The sequence below is a fragment of the Prosopis cineraria genome, unplaced genomic scaffold (assembly GCF_029017545.1).
Source record: "Prosopis cineraria cultivar Desert tree isolate PC_DT_omini unplaced genomic scaffold, ASM2901754v1 PC11, whole genome shotgun sequence".
Lineage (NCBI taxonomy): Eukaryota > Viridiplantae > Streptophyta > Magnoliopsida > Fabales > Fabaceae > Prosopis > Prosopis cineraria.
Genome location: NW_026555342.1, coordinates 13,073,168 through 13,096,720, shown reverse-complemented (window position 1 = coordinate 13,096,720; position 23,553 = coordinate 13,073,168). Strand labels below are relative to the sequence as shown.

General features: G+C 33.2%; 3 protein-coding genes, 1 long non-coding RNA gene and 3 other non-coding genes across 7 annotated transcripts; 6 read left to right on the top strand and 1 right to left on the bottom strand.

The window, feature by feature from the left end:
* Positions 1-5,237: 5,237 nt before the first annotated feature.
* Positions 5,238-8,581, top strand: LOC129286693 (scarecrow-like protein 13). Its single transcript, XM_054922680.1, has 2 exons — positions 5,238-5,378; positions 6,468-8,581. The coding sequence occupies exon 2, from the start codon at positions 6,700-6,702 to the stop codon at positions 8,371-8,373; it is 1,674 nt and encodes a 557-aa protein (XP_054778655.1). The 5' UTR covers positions 5,238-5,378; positions 6,468-6,699; the 3' UTR covers positions 8,374-8,581.
* A 1,016-nt stretch (positions 8,582-9,597) lies between these two features.
* LOC129287191 (uncharacterized) lies at positions 9,598-12,891 on the top strand. Its single transcript, XR_008587612.1, has 2 exons — positions 9,598-9,837; positions 10,598-12,891. It is a non-coding gene; the product is annotated as an uncharacterized LOC129287191 (long non-coding RNA).
* Positions 10,255-10,335, top strand: LOC129287340 (small nucleolar RNA SNORD96 family). The gene has a single exon (XR_008587661.1). It is a non-coding gene; the product is annotated as a small nucleolar RNA SNORD96 family (small nucleolar RNA).
* Positions 11,705-11,788, top strand: LOC129287320 (small nucleolar RNA snoR20a). The gene has a single exon (XR_008587643.1). It is a non-coding gene; the product is annotated as a small nucleolar RNA snoR20a (small nucleolar RNA).
* On the top strand, positions 12,141-12,223 carry LOC129287374 (small nucleolar RNA R38). Its single transcript, XR_008587693.1, has one exon. It is a non-coding gene; the product is annotated as a small nucleolar RNA R38 (small nucleolar RNA).
* Positions 12,892-17,901: 5,010 nt separating the features above from the next.
* Positions 17,902-19,214, top strand: LOC129285170 (probable serine/threonine-protein kinase WNK11). The gene has a single exon (XM_054920746.1). It carries the CDS (start codon positions 18,070-18,072, stop codon positions 18,970-18,972), a length of 903 nt encoding a protein of 300 aa, XP_054776721.1. The 5' UTR covers positions 17,902-18,069; the 3' UTR covers positions 18,973-19,214.
* Positions 19,215-19,248: 34 nt separating this feature from the next.
* On the bottom strand, positions 19,249-21,949 carry LOC129285171 (thymidine kinase a-like). The gene is made up of 4 exons (XM_054920747.1): positions 21,406-21,949; positions 20,353-20,497; positions 20,003-20,124; positions 19,249-19,695 (listed from the first exon to the last, which is right to left on the bottom strand). Exons 1-4 carry the CDS (start codon positions 21,738-21,740, stop codon positions 19,440-19,442), a joined length of 858 nt encoding a protein of 285 aa, XP_054776722.1. The 5' UTR covers positions 21,741-21,949; the 3' UTR covers positions 19,249-19,439.
* Positions 21,950-23,553: the final 1,604 nt, after the last annotated feature.

Here is a 23,553-nt window from a genome sequence, read left to right as displayed (position 1 = left end):
GCACACCACCATAATATTAATTTTAACATCATTAGAGGCAAAAGTAAAAAATTATTGTGATTTTAATTAAATAATAAAATTTTATTAATATATTAAATTTAATTAAAAATATTTTATATATAAAAATTGATGGAGTATTTAAAAATGAATGGGGAAGGAGGGGAAATCAGAGTGGGCTCGGTGAAGGAGATGGCGTGAGAAATAGCGGGGAAGAAGTGGAGAGAAGAAAGAGACAAGGAGTGGGTTTTTGGAGTATACAAGAAAGCACCAAGATTCTGCTTTTTTTTTTTTTTCCTTTGTCGCATCTTTTTTCAGTTTTCACCATCATTATGTCCACGTCATCCATCATCCCCTATTTTTCTTGCTGCTCTTTATCATAATTGCTGTGATTTGATTATTTACAACCATCTAAATTTAACTTAAACCGTTGAGATTTAATATTTTCATTTGCATTTTTTAAATATATTAAATTTATCTTTTAAAAATTAATAACGAAAAGATTATCTCTGTTTTAAATTATATACCCTACAAGGCTACACGCCCACACCCATGAAGACTTGAATTTTTCACATCGCTGCACCAGTCAGTCAACTCCCTCGCTCTTATCATCTGACGTTGTCAATTTTTTGCCTCTTTATTTTAATACTTCTCTATGATAATTTTAAGTTAAAAGTCCAACAAAAATGCTCACGTTGCTTTTCGTTGTTTCATTTCTCGAGCACGCCTTTGAATTTTTATCTGGCATGAAAAATTTAAAAAAACAAAAATGTCTTCACAAATCTATTTTTTCCGAGTGGCCATTGATCACGTGTAACGCGTAACGGTGGGATCCGTCCTTGGTTCCTTGCCACTCACGTTGATCAATCAATCAAAGGAAATAATCACAAGCCAGCAAATGACATGATGACTAATCTTTTGGTCAAAACAATGACTTGATCACTGATGTCATAATAAGACAAACTTTCGTTTTATTTTGTATGATAAGAAAATACTAGTATGCTAGTATTGAATTATAATATTAATATCAATACTTGATATTATTCAATTACAATATTATCAAAATGTAAGCAGAGGTGAAATATAGTTTTTTTAGTGTGATATATTTGTAATGTTTGAGTGCATTTCTTTAAATAATTAATTTGATAGTTACATGTAAAATTTAAATCATAAATCTTATCCTTAATGAGGTAGTAATGTTGTTATCGTAATAACTACCTGTGAGTGTAAGGTTTGAATATACTTCTTTTGGCTTTTTTAGAATTTTTTTATTCTTAATATAAGTTAACTGATAGGGATACTAATTATAACTTTTTTAATATTATTCATATTTAAATTTACTAATTAGGAGAGAGAATGTAATGTAAATTTAATTATTTTTATCTATCTTATTTTTTAGATAAAATTAACAACTCAATCACTTTTCTTAATTTAATAAAATCATTAGATGTGTATTATAACAAAAATATGAGTAATACCATTGCTTGAAATCAAATTTTTAAGCTTTAGCCTAACTAACCTGCCTTAATTTTTTTTTCCCACCCGCATGAGTGCTAATTAGGAATTATAAATAATATAATATTTTATCCATTAAAAAATGTAATATTTTTTTAAAAAATTTAATATTTAAAAATGTAAGGCATTTTTAGCCTTTTAAAGTGTGATCATTAATTTTTTTTTAAAAGTATCTTTATTAATAAATGGCTTTATATTTATTATAAGGTGTTTAATATAAATAAATATAAAAAAATTATTTTAAAAATAAATAATTATTTTATTAAAAATAAAATGTAATTAAAAATATTAAAATTAGAAAAGACTGAAGTGTTTCTTGGTGGTGGAGTAGGTAGTCACTGCCTACAGGTGAACATGCGCATTTGTAATTCTACGTCATTGGTGATATTTATTTGTAATAGAAAGTTCCTCGATTGGCTGGAGTGGCTTCGGGGAATGGACGAGGGTCAACTTCCGGGAACAGACCTGCAACCACATTCCGCACCCAAAAGCCTATCATTTGCCCACATATTCCCTGAAAATTTCAATAATGCCATTTTTCTGACCCCGAGTAGCGCCCGCAGCATTCAATGCTCCTCAGCCTCTCACCCGTTTGCGCACTCGGTGTTCTTGACCACGCGATTAGTCATTCCTCCATTTTTTTTTTTTTTTTGCCAATTCATTTTTTTTATGACATGGCCAAATCATTTTTACTCGTGTAATTTTGTTTTGTTCGCATGAATTTTTCCTTTTCGGCGGATGGGATCATTTGCTTCGACCCGTGAGTCCACGTTTTGAAATGAGATCATATGTACTATTGATATTGAGGTAATTATTTTAAATCTTTGTGGCCAAAAAGATGTGTCATTTAATCTTAACGAGGTGCCTAAGAGTTTTTATCAGTATGCAAATACGGAAATATATTTTAACTAATTAAAAAGCGTACAAACTATACAGAGTGAAAATAATAAATATACCAAAATGGAAAATATGCAGAAAAATTCATTCACGGTAAATACTTAGAAGAGAAATGTCGTGTCTCCAATCCATAGTCCACGTTAGGGAAAAAAATAATTATAAAAAAAAAAAAATCATCCTGCGAACGGATGGCGGAGCGTGCTCCTCCCAGAACACGTCAATTATCATCAATTAATGAAATAGGACGCGTTTGGTAGATAAGGAGCTTGAAGCATATCTAATCAATAAATACAATATAATTATATCAATAATCAAAATTCAAAGTAGCTCTTGAAGGAAGCTACAAATTGGTCAAAGGCCAAAAAAAAAAAAAGACAAAACGAAAAATGTGTGAGTGTAAGCAAAAGAAGAGTAGACATTATGTTTTTTGACGAGCTTGGATTGGCGCATTATATTAAATGTCTGTTATCAGTCTCTGAATTTAAAATTATTAATTTTAATATCTTTTAGATGATACATTCATTTCACAAAAATTGAAAGTCATCCAGTTTTAATTTAGACTAGCGTAAAAATATAATAGTATATAAGTCATCCAATTTTAATTTAGACTAGTGTTTGTACTTAACCACTTGCATGCATGGGCAGCGCTGCATTGTAATTAAAGAAGGAGGACAAATGAAACCCTTGAGTATAAAGAAAATTATAAAAAAGATCCGTATACTCTAATATTTTACACTTTTTGATTCAAATATTTTGCATTCTTAACTCAATTTTAAAGATTTTAGATTCAATTTTTTAATTATTTTTAAATTATTAATTTAAAAAAATGTTGCACCCCACAATCTAAGATCCTAACACTACCATTGCTTCCACGATTCAACTCAAGTTAACATTATATATTCCAAGACACTAGTGAGCCCATCAAAGCTGATATTTTCAATAACGTTTCGCAAGCAAACGATTTTTTTTTCTTCCTATTCTTCTATTGATTTTATATTTGTGATATTTTATGCACAATGATTTGCAAGTTTATAATACTAATTGTACACTGCATCTAAAAGAATTATTTATACATGGAACATAATGTCTAGAGTTACAAGGAACCCAACCCATATTTTTAATCTGATTTAAATTAATATTATAGACTTGTGAAAATATTCATTTGATTTAATCAGTTACATCATAGCATGCATACAAATTGTTATACTGGTTAACAACATTGATCCATGTTATACTTATAGGAATTTGACATCTAACGCAATTATATATAAAGATATACTTTATATTGATAAAAACAACAGCGATTTATATGAGGAATAAAACACTCAATAGGTTTCGTATAAAATCTTTCAAGTTTTGTGACTGCAAAAAATTACGTTAGGAGTTTCTCGTTTGAAATTTAATTTTAACTCAGATATGAATTAATTGACAGTGTGTGACATTGGGCACTATCTAGAATTTGTTTGGAAAGAATATAATTTCCAAATCAAACCATTTTTTAATGCAAAACTAGTGAAATAAGAATTCGTTTCTTTTACCAGCACGATTAAATTTAGCAGACAAGTTAGCTTCTCACAACTCGAATTTCTGTTGAAATTGATATCCATATTGAATGCCTAACTTGGCAACATTTCATTTAACAGGAGAATATCATGCACAATAAAAAAATTATTTTTTATTGAAAGAACTTTTATTTTTATTTTTCACAAGTATTTCCTATTATACATAATTTTATTTAGAACAAAGTCCAACATTAAATTTAAACACATTTTCTAGTGAAAATGTAACTCTTTATTCATCACATCGTGATATATTAATTTATTACACTAGATCCAACTTAGTTTTGTTGAAAGAATTTTTTGAGAATATTTTTTAAAAAAATTTGGTCAAGAAATTATAATCCTTGATTCAACAATTACATTGATTTTTTGGTCAAACAAAGAATTGGATTGAAGAACAATTCCATCATTAAATTACATATACAAAAGCATTTAAAATTATAAATTTATTGTTAGTAAATATTTTTTTTAACTTTTAAAAATGATATATTATCGCCTTTACAATTAATTAAAAGTCAATTTCAATAGTTAATCGATCAAAAAGTTATAAAAAAGTATCTAAAAATTTCAACAATGATTCTAAAAAATCATAGGAAACGGTTCAGAAATTTTTTTAATATTTTTTGTAATTTTGTTATTAACTAAGGGTCTAAACATAATGGACGTTCCCTTTTAAAAAATTAAAAAATACTCTTTTTATTTAAAATGTAAGATATTTTTAACTGAATTTTATCTCTAATAACGTAATTATTTATATTTAAACTTATCATATATTTTTATATTTATTCTCATTTAATAAGATATTTCACACTAATATAAATATAAGTGATCAATTTAATAAGGATAATTTTTTAAAAATATAATGATTACACTTTAAAAAAATTAAAAATATTTTATATTTTTTAATATTTAATTTTTCAAAAAATATGTTATGTTTTTTTGAAACGGGAAATAACATTATATCAAAAAAGAGTGAAAGACTAAAAGGATACGTTTTGGACTTGTAATTTGGATCAAACTAGTCATGTAACTGCGGAAAATTTTGGATGAAAAGGGGAAAAGAAAAACTACCAGCTTCGGTAGGGAATATTGTTACGTACAATCGGGTTGGAGTCGCTGACTCGGAGTCGCTGACTTATCATCCCCGCAGCACAACAGTAGCAGAGTCGAGTGTCCCTTAGGGTCAAAGTTGTAATTAGACGTAATTGCTTGGGCATTTAATGCTCGTCTTTCACTCGGAGGACTCAAAATCGTTCATTATAAAACCTTCCCTGCATTAATAATTCATCATTTTACCATTACAGAGGCGGCTGACACGCCTTCCTCTTGTCTCTCTCTGCTCTCTGCTCTTCAATCACACTTCTCTCCCCACAATCGCTCCACTGAACCTGACGCTAGTGAGATGTTCAGGTATGCCTTTCCAGAACTCCCCCCCCCCTCTCTCCAGCTTCTGATGCTGAAGTCTCTTGTTTCTGTGACCTGTACATGTATGGTTTTCTCTGAATCCGTTAATTTATATTTCTGAATGACTCTTGTCTTCTTCTTGTGGGTTCAAATCTGGGTCTGTGTTTAAACAATGAAATCTTGGTTTATATTTGAAACATGAGAGGTGTTGGGTCTAATTTGCCTTCTGATATTGTTTGTATGTTTTGATTTGTTTTTCGTTTGTATTTTAAATTTGAAAGCCTCCTTGATCTTCTTGGGGCAGAGTTGTCAAGTGAAGATCCAACATGCTATTTATTTATCTCACAGTTTGCGAACAAACCCGGAAGATGCTTTAGTTTCTTCTCGTTTTGAACTCATCCTTTATGAATGTTTCTGCCTGGGGTGTTTGTCCCCTTGGTTTACGATTGGTATTGGCGGAAAATTGATCGAGAGGAATTTCTCTTTCCTTTTCAGCTTTAATAGATGAAGACTCATTTAGTTGATGCAAACTGTTACTTTTTCTCTCTCCTAGAAAGTTTAAGCGTTACGAATTTGGTTGGTGGCTCCAATTGCTTTATATCTCTTTGGGATCTGTTTTTTTCTTTCTGATAAGCCAGATGCTTCTAATTCTTGGAGAGCCATTCTGCTCTGTAATTTGTGGCTCTCAATCTGTTAAATCTATCCCAACCTATCTCTGCTCCAAAGTTACTTCTGGAGAATATGAGAAATACATAGTTGATTTTATTTTATTTTTGATTTTGACTACGCACTCAATAATTCTTTTCCGATCTCTCGAACTCTTTAGAATCCACTAGTCTTAAAATTTTGAAGTTCGATGCTGATCAAATTTTGAAGGGCGGTGGTTTAAATCCACGAGATATGATTGAGTTCATTAGAGAAACTGTCCAAAGGATTGTCAATTTTTTATTTTGTATGTCGTGTTGGAATCTGCTTTTTCTATGGCATATGTGCAATTTATTAGATCTTCTATCAAGCTGGTCTAATGTTTTTAATTTTTCACTCTCCGTTTAATCCACGTTAAAGCTTTATTAATGGTTTATTCCTATCATGCAGGCTGAGTCTCTTTAACATTTTCCTGGATGGTTTGTGGGAATAACTTCTGCCGACAATTGAAGCATCTTTCGTCTTTACAATATGCAGATTGATTATTCAGCGAAACCGCTTAAATTAGCTTTTTACATCTTGTAAACGAGTGATTTTGAACCTGTTGCGGAGAACCTTCGCAATCATTGTTCAGAAAGGTTGACTAGATTCTCTGACCAAGTTGAAAAGCAACCTGTTTTAGATGCAAACGACGCAGAAACACCCTAGTTCAGTTGGTTTCCATCTGTATCACCAGCCGATGCAGAGCACAAACAAATACCATTTGTCTCCTTTCCAGATTTTGCCAAGCAATTCATATAATGAAATCCTTGGTGATAGCAGCCAGGGAACCACAGTTTCTTTTGAAAACTGCAACCAGCAATACTTTACTCTTGAATCATCCCTACCACCTCCTGGTCCCATAGCTTGTGATTCGTCTTCCTTTGCTAGCAATTCATCTAACAGGAGTCCTTTTTCTCCGCAAGGTTCTCAGACTCAGTCATCCCTTTCAGATCAGCTCCTATCCGTGGACAACATCTATGGATCGCCAACTAGTGGGTGCTCTAGTGTTGATGGTGGCAATGAATGGAAGTACAGACTTAAGGAAATAGCGAACGAATTGTTGGGACCTGAGTCAGATATTGTTGACAGCTGTGACTGCTGCCCTGAAGGCGGCCACCACCTAACATCTCCGATGTCTGTATGGAATTGGGATCAGATTGTAGAAAAGATTCCCAATTTAGACTTGAGAGCTGTCCTCACTGCTTGTGCACAAGCTGTGTCCGAGGGAGATTTTCAAAAAGCAGCAGGATGGATGGATAAAGTATTGGTGAAGATGGTGTCAGTTTCTGGGGATCCAATTCAGAGGTTGGGAGCTTATATGTTGGAGGGGCTTAGAGCGAGGGTGGTATCATCAGGGAGTTCAATCTACAAATCTTTGAAGTGTGAACAAGAACAGCCGCCAACAAGCAAAGAACTTATGAATTACATGGGCATCCTCTATAGGATTTGCCCATACTGGCCGTTTGCTTACACGTCTGCAAATGCTGTCATCCAGGAAGCAATGCAAAATGAATCCAGAATTCATATAATTGACTTCCAAATCGCACAGGGCACCCAGTGGAAGTTACTGATTCAGGCTCTTGCACAGCGGCCTGGGGGCCCCCCATACATTCGTGTAACCGGCGTTGACGATTCCCAATCATTTCATGCTCGAGGCGGAGGGCTTCATATTGTAGGACAACATTTGGCGAATCATGCCAAGTCTCTTGGAGTGCCGTTTGAGTTCCATAGTGCTGCCATGTCAGGCTGCAAGGTTCAACTTGAGGACCTTGGAGTTCGACCTGGGGAAGCTGTGGCTGTGAATTTTCCTTATGTTCTGCACCACATGCCAGATGAGAGTGTTAGCACAGAGAACCATAGAGACAGGTTATTGAGATTGGTCAAGAGCTTGTCTCCCAAAGTAATGACCCTTGTTGAGCAAGAATCCAACACCAACACTTCCCCCTTTTACCAAAGGTTTGTCGAGACACTGAGTTATTACTCAGCTATGTTTGAATCAATTGATGCGGCCAGCTCTAGCAGAGACGATAAGGAGCGGATTAATGCAGAGCAGCACTGTGTGGCTCGAGACATTGTCAACATGATAGCTTGTGAGGGGCCGGAGAGGGTGGAAAGGCATGAACTGCTAGGAAAGTGGAGGTCAAGACTTTTCATGGCCGGTTTTAAACAACACCCGTTGAGTGCCTCGACTGCAGCTGCAGTCAGAAATTTATTGAAGGGTTTCAATGAAAAGTATAGGCTTGACTACAGGGATGGTGCGCTCTATCTTTTTTGGATGGACAGAGCTATGGCCACCTCCTCCGCTTGGTGGTGATTCTGACTGCTTTATAGAGATCTGTACATTTTCTTATGTTTTTTTTTCCTTCCCTGAGCTTTAGCATAAATCAGTTGTATCGGCAGAATCTTCATAGGACTTGCTCAAGGTTAAGCTTTGATGCAACATGTGTTGTAGTAATCTCAGGAGCTGCTGTAAATGTCAAATACTAGAATGATAGAAAAAGAAATCTCCAATTGCTGTATAACTGATATGCCTTTACCCTCTTTCAATCTTCGTAGCATTAATCCAAAAGGACCGGAATGAAGGGCTTGGTCTACTATTATTGGATCCATGGTAAGTTTTTCCTTTATCGTTTAGTGATGGTCAACATGTCTCTCCCACGGCAAAGAGGACGACAAAGTTCATCTCTCCTATTTTGAATTGCAGTCTTCAAACATGTGTCAATTTTGACTTTGGGGAAATCCCTATTGACCACAACGTTGAATGACATGTTCAAGAGCCAAAGTCTTCTTTCTTCAGCATTGCACATCCTTTCCTCCAGTGGAGCCTGTCACCGATTCAGTTTAGTCAGTATTCTTGAAAATAAATCATATAATTGATGAGTGACTTGAATCAAATTACAGTGAAAATAGCTCAAGAATTTTATGTCGGCAGATTCTAGAAAAAAAACAAGTGAAGGATGCACACAACAGAAGGCCTAGGTCTCCTGCATTTTTGAAAACGAAAAAAAGAGAGAAGAAATTGCCGTACACGCATCAATTGTCCCATCACTAACTCTAATTATTCAAATTTTCAATTTATTTTAAAAAATTAAAATTACATGTTCTAATTTACTTAAAAAAAGTATGTTTCGTTTGGATGAAAAAAAGTAGGAAGAAAATAAGGAGAAAGAAAAATTAGGAAAAAATGGTTAAAAATAGTAACTATTTTTTATAATTGTCTCTTCTTTCTAATTTTCTCCCCATCTACCCAGGGTAGAAATTCAAACATCTAAGTTTTCTCATGTAAAATATCACATAACATTTTCATCAAAAATAAGATAACATATATAATCAATTCTATCAATAAAATTGAAAATTATTTACATAAATTTAATTTTAATTAATACCAAAATTTTTATTAAAAATTTATAATCATAAAATATAAATAATAAATTTTTAATTTTTTTGGTAAACAGAAAATTTAAATTTATAAAATTATGAGGGTTAAAAATGCGTGTGTATCTACCAAAAAAAAAAAAGGTTGTGCATTATATTAAACCTTATATGGGCCTGCTCCATCAGGGGAAGCCGATACGTTGGGCTAACCCAATGACACCAATTTCTTGTTTAACCGATTAGGGTTTTTTCATTATCCGGCGCCGAATCAGCATCCCACCCCTTTCAATATAAATATGTATTCTCCATCTAGGGCATTGCCGCTTAACAAAGTTAGCTTGTTGATTTCGGCTATTTGAAATTTTCCTTCCCATCTTCCCTTCTCGAATGAGAAATGATTTAGGTAATCCTTCCATCCCACGCGTTTGTTTCTACTACATATTCATTGGATCCTTTGTTCTTCTTGTGTGACGGGGGATTTGCTCAAATCCTTAACTTTTTGTTTGGGGGCAAACGATCTCCCGTGTTTGCATGTTCCCAAGTTAACGTCGCATACAAGGGTTATCGACGTTGACGGATCTCTCACTCGGGAGATTCTCCGTCGATCTTGTCTCATATTCCATCGCCTTGTGGAGCAGCGTTGCTGCCATTACTTCTTGGGACTGGCCATGAGACATACATTGTTAATTTTCCATTCATGTTATCGGTTCTTAATTCCATTCATGCAAATTAGAGTCTCAGATTGGTGATCTCTGTTGACACTGTTTGGCGGCAAACTATTGGTGTTTGCATGGTTCCCAGTTGATGTCACATATATGTATAGCCAGTGATGATATCAATTATTAAAATACCATCTTTCGGGACTGAAAATACTTGATGTTATTCTGCAATTCTGAGGCTATTTACTTGTTGGGCCTTTTATATGATGAACGATGTGTTTTGTCAGAGGAGCTTGCTCTTTTAATGGTCTTTATTCTCATTCAGCTTCCTTGACATTATGTCTTGCAAAGTAAGCCGGGAAGTCAGCTTCTTGGCGCTATTGCTTTTGTTTTATTTCCTCTATTTTAAGTACAATTTTTTATTTTAATTTGCTTTCTAGTTAGTTAACCACAAGTTCCTTCCTTTGACCTTCCCCATCTTATGAACACAATTTGTCTTGTTAGATGTTTACACCTCGGGACCACCAGACTATCCTTGAAAACATGTTGGTAGAATCGGTGGGACCTTCTCGGCGTGCTGGGACTTTCACAACAAAATTTCGCAATAAAATGCATTTGCAAAAGCTGCTCCAGAGCTGTTTTTGTGAAACAGAATCTTGAGCAGCTCTGTAAATGCATTATAATGTGAAGTTTTTCAAAAGCATCTGCTCAGTCGCATGGATTCATTTGTCGTGCCGATCCAAAAGTTCTTCTGCTAAAGGAGAACCCTGAACCTCAACTACAAACGCTTTGTAACGAGGAGATAGCAATGTTGCTGTATCTCATCAATACTCTGCGTGTTGGTAAGGAATCTTGCACTGGATTTCAATTATTTTAAAATGTCATTTGATGATGACTGTGTTTCTATGACGTCAGAGATTTTCTTGATTTCTGAAGCCTCTTCATTCAGTGCTGAAGGAGGGGACATCCCTTTGTGAAGATAATTCAGCGAAAATTTTAGTCTACCTCCCTTGACATAATAAAAAAGGCTGAACCCCTAAATTTCACTGCACATTTAGGGGAGTGAAATGAAATTTAAAAAACTGATTAAAATGACCTTGTTGTTCCTAGTGAAAGAGAACATAAAATACTGAATCAGATTATGGCATCGCAATCATGAAATCCTGTCAACAAGCTTTATATAATGCATGACCTCTTTTCCTTAAACCCTGGACGGCACTTGCCGCTTTGTCCGTCTGTCTCCTGGGTGAACTGCCTCATTCCTGTCTTCTCTGTTTGATGTCCTCTTTGTCTCCAATCTTCGCATGATGCATGCAATCAATTGTTTTTACTGTGTTTTTGTGAAGGGATTGTTGGGCCAAATGATGAATCTTTCAATCTGTGGAGAACTCAAACTTAGTTTTGGGTGCGATGAATTTTTCACTGAATAGGAAGATCTGATGCCTAGAATTGAAATCCTTTCTCAGTAGTTCGTGTCATTTGTTTATTTTGATTGGTGTTAGATTCATGTTATTATGGTTCAGTTGATTCTCTCTGTTTTTTTCACTGCCTTTTCAAAACTTCTTTCTTTGAAAAAGTTGATTCTGGCTCATTTTGCTTCATAGCAGCATAGCCAATGATGAAGATCTTTCTTTTGACTGAAATGCAGAATTTTGCATTTATTTGTTGATACTCAACACTAGGACGGTCTGAGGCTATAACATTTCATTTCACTTTTATTCTCGTCTTTTGTTTTTGCTGTCAATGATTGCATTTGTTTCTTGGATAATCTGGATTACAATGTGCCGTTGTCTGCAGTCTCGGGGATGATGAGAATTATAATTGTATAGTTATCCCTGGCTGTCTAGCAGCTGCTGAGAAATTCTAATCTGACATGCAATCCATACTCTACTCAATGTTTTTAAAATTTTACTCACCACTGAATCCTTAGAGTTATCTGCTGATCGGACTTGGTTTTTTGTTGATAATAAACATATTTCAACTTAATTATGTTGGCACATGAATACTAAGGCAGTATTTGAAAGTTGGAGTAAGATATTTTGCAGAGTGCTGTGGATGATGAGAAAAACTATTTTACAGTTATCCCTGGCTGATATAGCAGGTGCTGAAAGTTTGTAATCTGACACGCACTTCATTACCCATGGGTATTGTTTTTCTTCCTGATTTAGAAGAGGGGTCTGAGGGATTGATGATTGAATTGTTGGACAAGAACGTATATACAAGACTGAAACAATAATATTGATAGTTCTTAAACTACTCACCATGGTATGTACCATGGCAATCCAGAAGCAATGTCAAGGCTTGATTATGAGTTTTCACCCTATAGTAGGAACACTTTCTAGTGATGAGGAGGATCTTCAGTGGTGTAACCAGTTGCTGAATCTGATGATGACGATGAGTTTGATGATGCAGTTTCTGGGCAGGGTCGGGTGACTTTGATTTGCTGGAATTGAGTGAAACTGGAGCAGAGTTTTGTCAATTTGGCAGCCAGGCTTGCAGCATTCCATTGTAATTATATATCTTGCAGGAGCAGAGTTTATTGTGTTGGTCATTCTTTCTACCACGGACCAAAGTATTCACTCTAGCTGCCTTCAATTTGTGATGCTGTGTTGTCCATTTCTGGTCTCTGATTTTTATTACTAATATGTTGCTATCTAAGGTTCTGGTGGGTGAGGGTGGGAGTTTGTAAGTTATTTATTCACACATCTGATTTTTAATGTGCGTATTGACCTGTTGGCCAGAAAGGTAATTGCAGCACTTTTGAGGATATAAATAAGTGAAGTTAGGGGGATAAATAATGCAAGGAATGTGACCAATATTTGAACAAAAAATGAACTAGTGATATAGGGAGAATTTGTAATTTTCATTATTAGGGTAACACATCAAATATAAAAAGTGAGGTTAGATGTATAAACAATGTGTTGGAAAAATAAATCATTGATGTATGGAAGATGATCAATTGATGTGGAGGAAATTTGCAACTCTCGTCAATGGAATAACAACACTAAATAAAATAAGTGATGATAGGATCATGAATAATTACAGGAAGAAAATGAGCAACTGGAAATGTAGAATGAACAACCCAAGAGGAGTTTGTAACTTTCTTTACTAGGGTAACAATACTCTGAATTTAAACAAGTCATGCAAAAAGGAGGAAAAGATTGACAATGGTTTTAATTTTATTTCAATCCTTTAATTGTGAGGTTTTTTATTAAAATCCTAGTAGTTTAAGGGAGTCTTAATGAAGCGGTCAGCCCCCGAAATTTTTTTTGGAACTAGAAATTATAAACGATCTTTCTTTTGTTTGGCCGAAAAGTAACCTTAATTGATAAATTGCCTTGAAAACGTCCCCGCCCCACCCCTCTCACAAGGCTGCTGAAAATGAATTTTATAAAGTCGGAGATTTTTGAAGGAAGGTGAGAGAAAAATTGTTTGGTTCGTGGAATTGGAGAGGGGAGGCAAATTTTATGACTAAAATATCTTTATTAATTTTATTATATTCTAAATATAATTGCTTTGATTAAATAAAAAACATGACACTACTTCTACACGCCATCAATTATTTATTACTAGCTAATATATGTCTTCATTCTAACCCTAATATATTTTTCTACTAAAAATATATTTAAAATTAACTAGATAATCTATTAAAATTAATCAAATAACCTTTTTTTAAAAAAAATATTGCTAGAATTTATCTTAAATAATTTTCTCATTGAATATCATAAGTAGATGAGATAAAAGATTTGTAGATTCAAAAATGAAAAGTAAATTCTGATATAAATATCTTTTTTCATAAAAGAATAGGAGTAAAATAACACAAAAGCATATATGTCAGCTTATAATTAGCTCCACGCTCCTGAACCAAACAAAAATCGTTAAAACACCTTCTCTCCCTTCCCTTGATTAACCTCTCCTCCCCTGATGAGATGAACAAAATGAGTATCATTAGACAGTAATAAATAAATTGTATTATTAATTAGTGGTTTCTCTTGAGCGATGTGAGGTTTTAGATCTTTCCCTCGATTAAAAGGATTGGCATTGGACTGCTTTGAGTCATCATCTAAATATTTTGTTGCATGACATTGTTAATCATTTTTAAATTGCGTTCTTAACAATTAATAATCTGTTACTGCAAATATAATGTACTTGGATAAATATTTTTTTCTTTCCTTATTAAAGACGGTAAGTTTATAAACATAAAAAAAAAAAAAAACATCATACTTTCTCCGTTTCTAGTTAACCCCTTTGAAGGAAGGCTCTGTCGTATTCAAGAGTAGGGTTATTAATGTTTTCAAAGTCAGGCTGGATATTGAACTGAAAAAGTCAGTAGTTCACGGTTTATATGGTTCAATCGAATTGGACCAATGGTCAAACCGGTGATGTGATAATTAAATTAAAAAATTATATATGTATATAATAATTTAAATATAAGAAATAAATCTGAAATTGCTACTTAACTTAAAAATAAAACTAAATATTCTAAGTTTATTATGACTTAATAAGTTACATGATATAATATAATATCAAATGATAAAAAAAAATTAGTCACCTCCTAAAAAATTTTTGATTAAAAAAAATCTCGATTTCAGTTTTAGTTCGACTACCGGTCTAAAATGGCTCAACCCAACTCAACTCTCACAACAATTTTTACATATTGACTGAGCTGAAATATATTGGTCCAATCTAATTTCTTAATCACTGAGAGTTATCATTTCACTGAGGTACTTAAGTTTCAACTAAAAAACAATAATCAGTGGGAATGGGAATCTATGACTTTTTTTTAAGTATTATCCTAAAAAATACAAGGTGTTTTGGGTTTTTTAGAGTGCAATTAATAAAAAAAATTTGAAATGTTTTTAGAGGATCTAATTATAAAAGTATTTTAATTGAGACACTTTATTAATTAAATATTAATAAATAAAATATGAGAAGAGTCTTTCATGGGCGTTTGTCTTTTTGCAGATTTGATTTGTTGGCAGGAGGTTCACCTGCTGTCTTTGATTATGATCATTTTACTTTGTTATTGTCTTAAGAATATTGTAAAAATATTAAGAGAAATATTGAGATATCAGAGAAATAATACTGAATTTGAAAACGTTAATATTAAAAGAAATAATTTAATATTAATATTTTTGTGGAGTCCTTGTTATTGGCCTTTTTTCTGTTTCCACGTTGCGTGTGTTATTTAGGCTTATTTCTTAGTTTGTTTTCTCTCGTTCTTATCACTTTGTGGGCCCAGGGAATTAGGTTTACTAATTTCTTGGGTTTCTCATTGTAATCATTTTATGTTATAATAAAATTTGCTTTTATCATAAAAAAAATTGAAAAGAGTGTAATTTAAAGACAATTAATTAATTCATTAGATGGTGTAGTTGAATTAAAAAAAATAAAAATTTCACCAGTTTTCATTAAAATTTTAAGTTTATTATTTTCTTGTAAAAAGCTCATTAAAACATTCTTGCAAAGTTTCACACTTTTCTAGGTAAAAGTAATCTGAATGGGGGTGAAGGAAAAATTGTCATAAATTGTGAGTTCAAATGAGAAAAATTACAAAATCCTTCCTTCAAGGTTCTTACAAATAGGAGGAGATAACTTAATAAATTATCATTTAAACTTTAAATAATAACACCATAGATCTTGAATTAGTTTATTGTATAAATTATTCTATTAACTTTTAAAAACGGAGCAATCTAACTTCTGTCGTTAACAAAATTTAACTTTAATAGTTAATTAATTAAAAATAATAAAAAGAACCTCAAAAATTACAAAAAAAAGAACAACAATTTTTTTAATACTTTTCTGTATTTTTTGGGTCATTTATTGTAATTTATTATTTTTTTATAATATTTTCAGTCATTTTCTTGTCAACAAGTAATTAAAGATAATTTTTATTAATAATAAGAGTCAGCTTGCATTATTTTTAAAAGTTAAAAAAGTAATATACACAATAAATGATGTCAAAGTTATAATATTGTTGAATTTAAAGTTTAAAGAATAATTTATTTATTTACCTAATAGGAAGAGTTTCAATACAAATAATATCATTTGTATCAATATTTAGTTAGTTTGTTTTTGTTTTACTTGCTTGTTTGCTTGAGTTTGTTTATACTTCATGTTATATTCTCAATCTCGATTCTAATTGAAAGTTCAAAGCTATATAATAAGATTTCCAATTGATTTTGTTTTGGTCAAGGAAATTGAGTTTTTTTTTAAAAAAAGATAATGAAAAATTAGAAGTTTCAATGTTCTAAACCGTTTTCTTAATTCTTTTTAATCTGTTTATTCTTAAGAGGTCAAAATCTGTTTTACTATAAAGAAAAGAATAAAAAATTGACCCAATTAAAAATTTCAAGTCAAGTAGGATCCCAATCTTCCCTATCTGGTTTATTTTAGTGTTCTTTAGAGTTAGAATTAAAAAAAAAATCATTGCCCAAAATGAAATTTAAATAATAATAAGGCAGAAAAGTAGGTGACCTTATTTATTTATTTATTTTATTATTATTATTTTTTACCCTAACATAAGGAGAATGAAGCCTGGCGGTTGGGAAGAGGTAAAAGGAATAGAATGAGGATTGAGTACACCAATTTTTTTTTTTGTTTTAAAAAGAATAAACAAAATAAAATATAAAAAATCAATTATCTTGATTTAATTGGATTTGTTCATTTTAAACTCATTTACTGGAACAAAATTTTGAAAATATAAGCTATAAAAGAGGCCGATAATCGGATCAACTCTCCTAATGTATTCAACATTAACAAATACTAGTCTATCTCCTTTCTACTTAAAAAAAAAAAAATCAGCCTATCTTCTAAGGATTCTATATAAATTATTATTATTATTATTATATAATATATAAATTCATTTTTCATTCTAATGTAGAGAATAAATAATAATTAAAATTTAATATTATTTAATAATATTGATAACAAATTTTTTTAATAAAGTAAATAATACATAAAATATCCCATCTTGGCTCGAATAGATTTTAATATAACTAACAAATCAAAACATGTAAATTTTAATATGTTAACAATATTAATAATAAAAATCTATTATTGGAGGAATAATATATATCTATCTTTATTTGATTAAATAGCAGTATAATGTTAAGCATACAAGTTATTTCTTTTATTTTAATAGTCATCGTCTATCAATTTTTTTTATTTCTTGAAAAAAATTAAATATAAATTAAAGAAATGACACGAAGTTTGAAGTTATAGATAACAAGTTGTTAGTTTTTTTATCTTTTATATTAATTAAATTCAAATTATTGAGATAAGAATTTTTTAAGACGGAGAACTAACAATTTAGATAGTAATCTATCTAGTTATTAATAAAAATCTTGCATTGGCGTATCAAATTAAGTTATTGGGGTTTTTTTTTCTTGCTGTGGTAGAATCTTAATGTTTAGGATTGTGATATTGATTCATGCCTAATTATAAAGATTATGATGATCCATGGGTGTCGAATTCAAATACAAAAATCAATTATTAAATACATTATTTGGATAGGTATATATTTCCTCTTAGAAAAGATTTTTTGGTTAAAAATGTTAATTTCAATTCAGATTCATACTAATAGAAGATAATTGGTTTAATATCAGAGGAGAAGATAATTGGTTTAAAATATTAATTTGACTCTAAAACAAACACGAAGTAATCTTGAATAACTAAGTTCAAATATTTCAAAATGATAGATTTTCGAGGATTTGTTTACTGATTCAACTATAAAATAATACTTGTTTTAAGCATTAGGCTCATTATTTTCTGCTATCGCTTTTCATTGAGTCTGAGAATTGCAGAATAATTTTCTCCATGCCTTCTTCGTGTTTATTGTACTTGATTGAAGCTCGTTCTTCATACTTTCTAATCATTTGTTTCTCTTTTGTCTTCATTTGATTATCCTTTCCTCCGTCGTTTCTCTCCTAACTTGTCTCAAAAGTCTCAACTTTGGTTTGTGTTTTTGATCATTCATGGACACTAGTTCTGATGATAAAGGTTCTGAACCATTCGTTGAGATTGATTCAACTGGTCGATACGGAAGATACTGTGAGTTACTTGGAGCCGGTGCTGTAAAAAAAGTATACAGAGCTTTCGATCAAGTAGAAGGCAAAGAGGTGGCTTGGAACCAAATCTCCTTAAAAAAATTCTCCAAAGATGAAGCCATGATCAAAAGACTCTACTACGAGGTTGAGTTACTGAGCAATTTGAAGAATGAACACATCATTGACTTTCACCATTCATGGACAGACACGGAGAAGAAGACTCTGAACTTCATCACTGAAGCTTGCGTTTCTGGGTGTCTCAGAGATTACAGAAGAAAGCATCGTCACCTCTCAATCATAGCTGTGAAGAAATGGTGCAGGCAAATACTGAAGGGGTTAGAGTATCTTCATCTTCATGATCCTTGTATCATTCACAGAGACCTCAATTGCAGCAACATCTTCATCAATGGGAATCTAGGGCAGATCAAGATCGGAGATTTGGGCTTGGCGACTATGGTAGGAGAGAGTCATAGGGCTCATTCTATGATCGGGACGCCAGAGTTTATGGCACCAGAGTTGTATGAAGAGAACTACACAGAGAAAGTGGATATATATTCATTTGGTATGTGTTTGTTGGAGATGATTACGCTTGACATTCCTTACAGTGAATGTGATAGTGTCGCAAAAATCTACAAGAAAGTGACCTCTGGAATAAGACCTAAGGCCTTGGACAAGGTCAGAGACCCACAAGTTAAGGGCTTCATTGAGAAGTGCCTTGGTTCTGCGAGGCCTTCTGCATCAGAACTCCTTCAGGATCCGTTCTTTGAGGGGCTTGATGATGAGTACGATTACGGCAATGTTACTTCAGGGTTATACATGTTGCATTTGTAAAGAATTAATATCAAACTTTAGAGTTATCCAATTGAATCGCATGCTCATCCCATGAGTAAGTTATGGATTCATCTAGTTTTCAATTTGTACTAAGTTGGCAATATTTTTTTACTAGTTCAACTTTTCAGAAATAACATTTACATTGCCGTCAATTGAACTCCTGATGCCAGTTCGAGTCTCTGATCATCGTGTTGTGGGTGTTTGTATGAACTTATCGTTTGAATTCATACGTTTTGATGGATTGTGAAGCTAACTCGAATAACCGAAAAAGAGGTGTAATGCAAAAGCAGTAATATTAAGCACCTAATACCATACAATCTGACGTTGGTTAACAATGTCGACTACACAATACTAACGGACCTTCCCTCCCAATTTCCAACACTAAACACACAACGTTACAACTTACTCCAATAAATATGAAGCTATTGTTCAAACAATAAGCATGCTTTGTAGGGAGTGGACCATTTTTATGTGTGTGAGCTACATTCAACCTTCTGGGATTCCAGGACATATCTTGCTGTTTCCATGGCCACCTGTCCACTGACATAGTGCTGCCGACAAACTGGCATATATACCTCGGCTCCACCTATTAACTCAACCTGTGTCTCCTCGATCTTCCTCAGCGTAAAAAGCGCACGCTTTCCACAGATTTCACATCGAGCAGTTAATTTTGTTACAGAATCAGCAAGGGGGATGATGTCTAGGACGGAACCAAAGCTCCTCCTACAAGTCAAAACATAAACACCTTAAGGAAGGGCTAGAATTTTCAATCATGACCTGATAAACTCAAGGAGCAAATAGCCAGTTCCTATGAAGAAAACAAATATATGGTTGGGTTTCATCCATCAGTTGATGCTAATTTTCAACTTACAAATTTCAAGTTGTGTAAATTGCAAGTCAAAATGATACTAAATTACTATTTCTTCTCAAGTCAGGCAGAAAGAACAGTAAGTTTGGCTTCATTGAAGCCCTGTCCAAACAAAAGAAACTTGTAAAGTTTTAAAATAATAAGCATTCACAAAAGTAATACCTCAGGTAGTTTCCATCCAAACCAGCAACTATTACCGTTTTTCCATCGTGATCAGCAGCCTCACGACAAAAATCATAAAGGTCCTCAAAGAATTGAGCTTCGTCAATGCCAATCACATCCAGCTGTCATCATGCAGTTAGGAGAATCATACAAAACGCAACAGAAGACTGGTAACCTTTATGATACCCTTAAAACAACACCAGCAACCTCAGCCCAAATCACTCATTACGGAAACCTACCATTTCAACAGATTTTGGTGTAAAACTAAATCTCACACAAACATAATATGACAACCAGGATGCAGATCACACGGACTAAGAGTTCATAACAAAGTTTCTGAATAATGATACCTGGCCATAAGCATCAAGGCCAAATTTCTGCCTGAAAGACGATAAGTTTGTTAGAGCCCAACATGGTAATTTGACACCATCGTGTGTAACAATTGAATCTAATCCATATCTTGTATCCTTGCTTGATTTAATTACTGCCACATTTCTGCATCAGAGAAATATAAAATATCATAATCCCTAGAAAAGAGACATTTACAATGCCATTGAGAATTGCATTGTCCTGCATAACAGTTGCAGTACTTTATGCTCCACACAAATCCTTCCTCGTGAATTACAAGTGACAGACAGATGTACATGGCCCTCACACACCGCTGATGGCAACCACATGAGCTTCGTCTTACTGGATAAAATGAGGTATCCCTCGGCTATGATGACTTGTGCACTAAAACAGCATTGATTGCTGTAATGAGTCATAACCAGGACGAAGAGAAAAAAAACTGAATAAATGATTGAAGGGAAAATCTTCCACAGCAGCATAATTTTTGACAAAAATTTCATGAGAGTGCCTTTAGCTACTACATTAACCTATTTGACACTTGACCACAGGCATGATGGGCTTGCTTTCCAGGTTCCCTCACTTTCTAAAAACCCTTTTAAACATATCCAGTTATTATACCATTCCTAGAAATTAAGCTCTTCTCCACCAAATTAGGAAGCAGAATGTTACAAAAATTGGTCTTAGAATATTCAGTGGGGATCACGGCCAAAAGGAGAAAACAATATAAGTGGGGACAAAGCCAGCAATAATCATTTGTGCATCAAGTATTCAACCGCTCCAACACTCTTTCCAACCACATATCTTCCCATTCAGAAACAAGTTGGTCAGAGCTTAAATTTTGATTTTATTTCCACGTACCACTAGTAATTTGCTTCTACGCATTTGTCCGACAAATTACATTAAACATTTAATCACTGAGACAAACAATTCCACCCTTCAAGATAATAACAGAATCTTCTATTGGCGTCAACACGAAGAGAACTTCGAGATGTTCAACAAGAAAGTGAACTGTGCTCCGTCACGAAGTCAAAAATAAACAGAGCAGAAAGGTTCACCTGCCGCTGCTGCTCTGTAATTGAATACGGTGAAGAAGTGTGGTAGTTTTGCCAGCGAACATCGGGCCAACGATGACGTGAATCTCACCCGACGGAGGCTGAGACGCCTCCATTTGCAAGTTCCGACTCTGGGTTGAGCAAACGAAGCTATTGGATAAAAGGGGTGTTGACTTCAGGTGGAGATTATTGTGAAAGCAAGATGGCTTACAGCCGACGAAAGATTCAAAAGGCCATGCATTAGAAGCAAGAGAAATAGTTTGGGGCTTGGGAAGATGAGGAGAAAAAGCCAATAACTTTGGGCTTAAGACAGACCTCATCTTGGAGATAGAATTCATAAATATAATCACTATCAGGGATAACAAGAAAAAATGGGAAGAGGGAAAGGAGAAAGGAGGGGTTTAAGAGTTTTGCAGATTAAGGAGTAAAAGACAGTATTTTCATGGTACGATGTTGCAATTTGGCAAGGGTTTTTCTCTTGGAGAGAGCCAGCAAGTCATGAGAAATGGGGGGGAAAAAGCAGAGATTGATGATGCCGCGAGATTGGTGGGCCTTCAGTTTCTCTTTAAAAAATGTCACGACTCACGAAGAGGCAGTGAGCCCAACAAAATGAATACAAAAGACCTCCACCATGCCATGAGAATCAGATTCGAAGTATGAAGGGCCAAACGTCATCCCATTTATAAGTTACCCCATCGTGTTTAAAATTTTATTTTTATTATATATACATACATACACTTTAAAAAGATAAAAAATAAATATAAAAATTATAGAAATGTCCTATAAATATTCTCTTACTGAATTATGAATAGAACCACAAGAATAAATATTTTTGATGATTAAAGAAAATTAAAAATTTAGATGGATTGTATCCCAAATTTACTAGAGTCTAGGCATTGCTCAAAATTTTTTAAAAAATATTTATAGACACACTTATCATTATTCATTACAAATCACCCAGCCATAGGGACTTCTCTTTTTGTAATTATATCCTTGAAAAATGTCTTCGAGTTAATATAATTAACCTCGAGAGACTTACTTTTGTGAAGAATAGATTATATTGTACTTAATAAGGTTTTGGATCTTGTACGGTCTCTTCATTTTTATAAAATTTACACCAACAAATCATCTTATTTACTCCCGTTTTTGCTTCAAGTATAATAAATAAGATGTAGTGTGTATAAATGAAAGATAGTATAATTTGTTTTCTAAGTTGTACATTATTTTTTAAAAATACTAGATATGACCCTATCATATTATTCGTACAATTATTCCATTTCAAATGAGTCCAATTCATGTACCCAAGAAAAATAAGTACAATGAGTCATTTGCCCAGAAACTGAAAAGAAACAAATATTATGCAGACTTCACATCTGAAACAAATAAAATTAAGTAAACTATAAAATTAAATAAAGGAAAAATGACAGTTAAGTTCCAAAAGACCAATTTTATTCAAGGTAAGTTTCAAGATATTTTGAAAGGCCAGTTAAGTCCCTAAGTTCTTGAGTAATATTTTAATATAATGAGAAATGACCAAAATATCCTCATTTGGCTGATGAAAATTTGAGGTTTTTCCTTCTCTACTCTTCCCTGCCCTATTCGTCGTCCCTTCCTTCCCCGCCCTGTTTATTGTCTCTTCCTTCCCTGCTATGTTCATCGTTTCTTCCTTGTCTCATTGTAAGCGAGTAAAGCTCTCTGTCGTCTCTTTCCTGAGCTGTCCAATAAAGCTGTCTGTCATTTCTATTCTAGTCCTGTTTGATGTCTCTTCTCTGCCCTAAGTGATTAGTTGCTTAGGTCATTAATCTGTAATCCGTTTTAGTTATTAATCTTTGATGGGTGTGATGCATTTGCCTAGCTGAAGAGTCTGATCCTCATCAACATTCACCATTTCAATTATGCAGAAATTGCTACTTCTTCAATTTTTTTTTTTTGCAAATCCTTGCATCTGAACAAAAAGGTTTACTCCATAAAGGTCTGATTTCTTGCAAAATGGCTTTTATAAGGAAAAAGATGAAACGATTTTCTGCAACTGAACATGAAATATTTTTTTTATTTCACGTTTCTAAATATTTGGCATGAAGATTCGACATTTTGCGACTGAAAGTGTAAGAAATTACTATCGAGTGTCCATATTTTAAGATGAAACGCTGT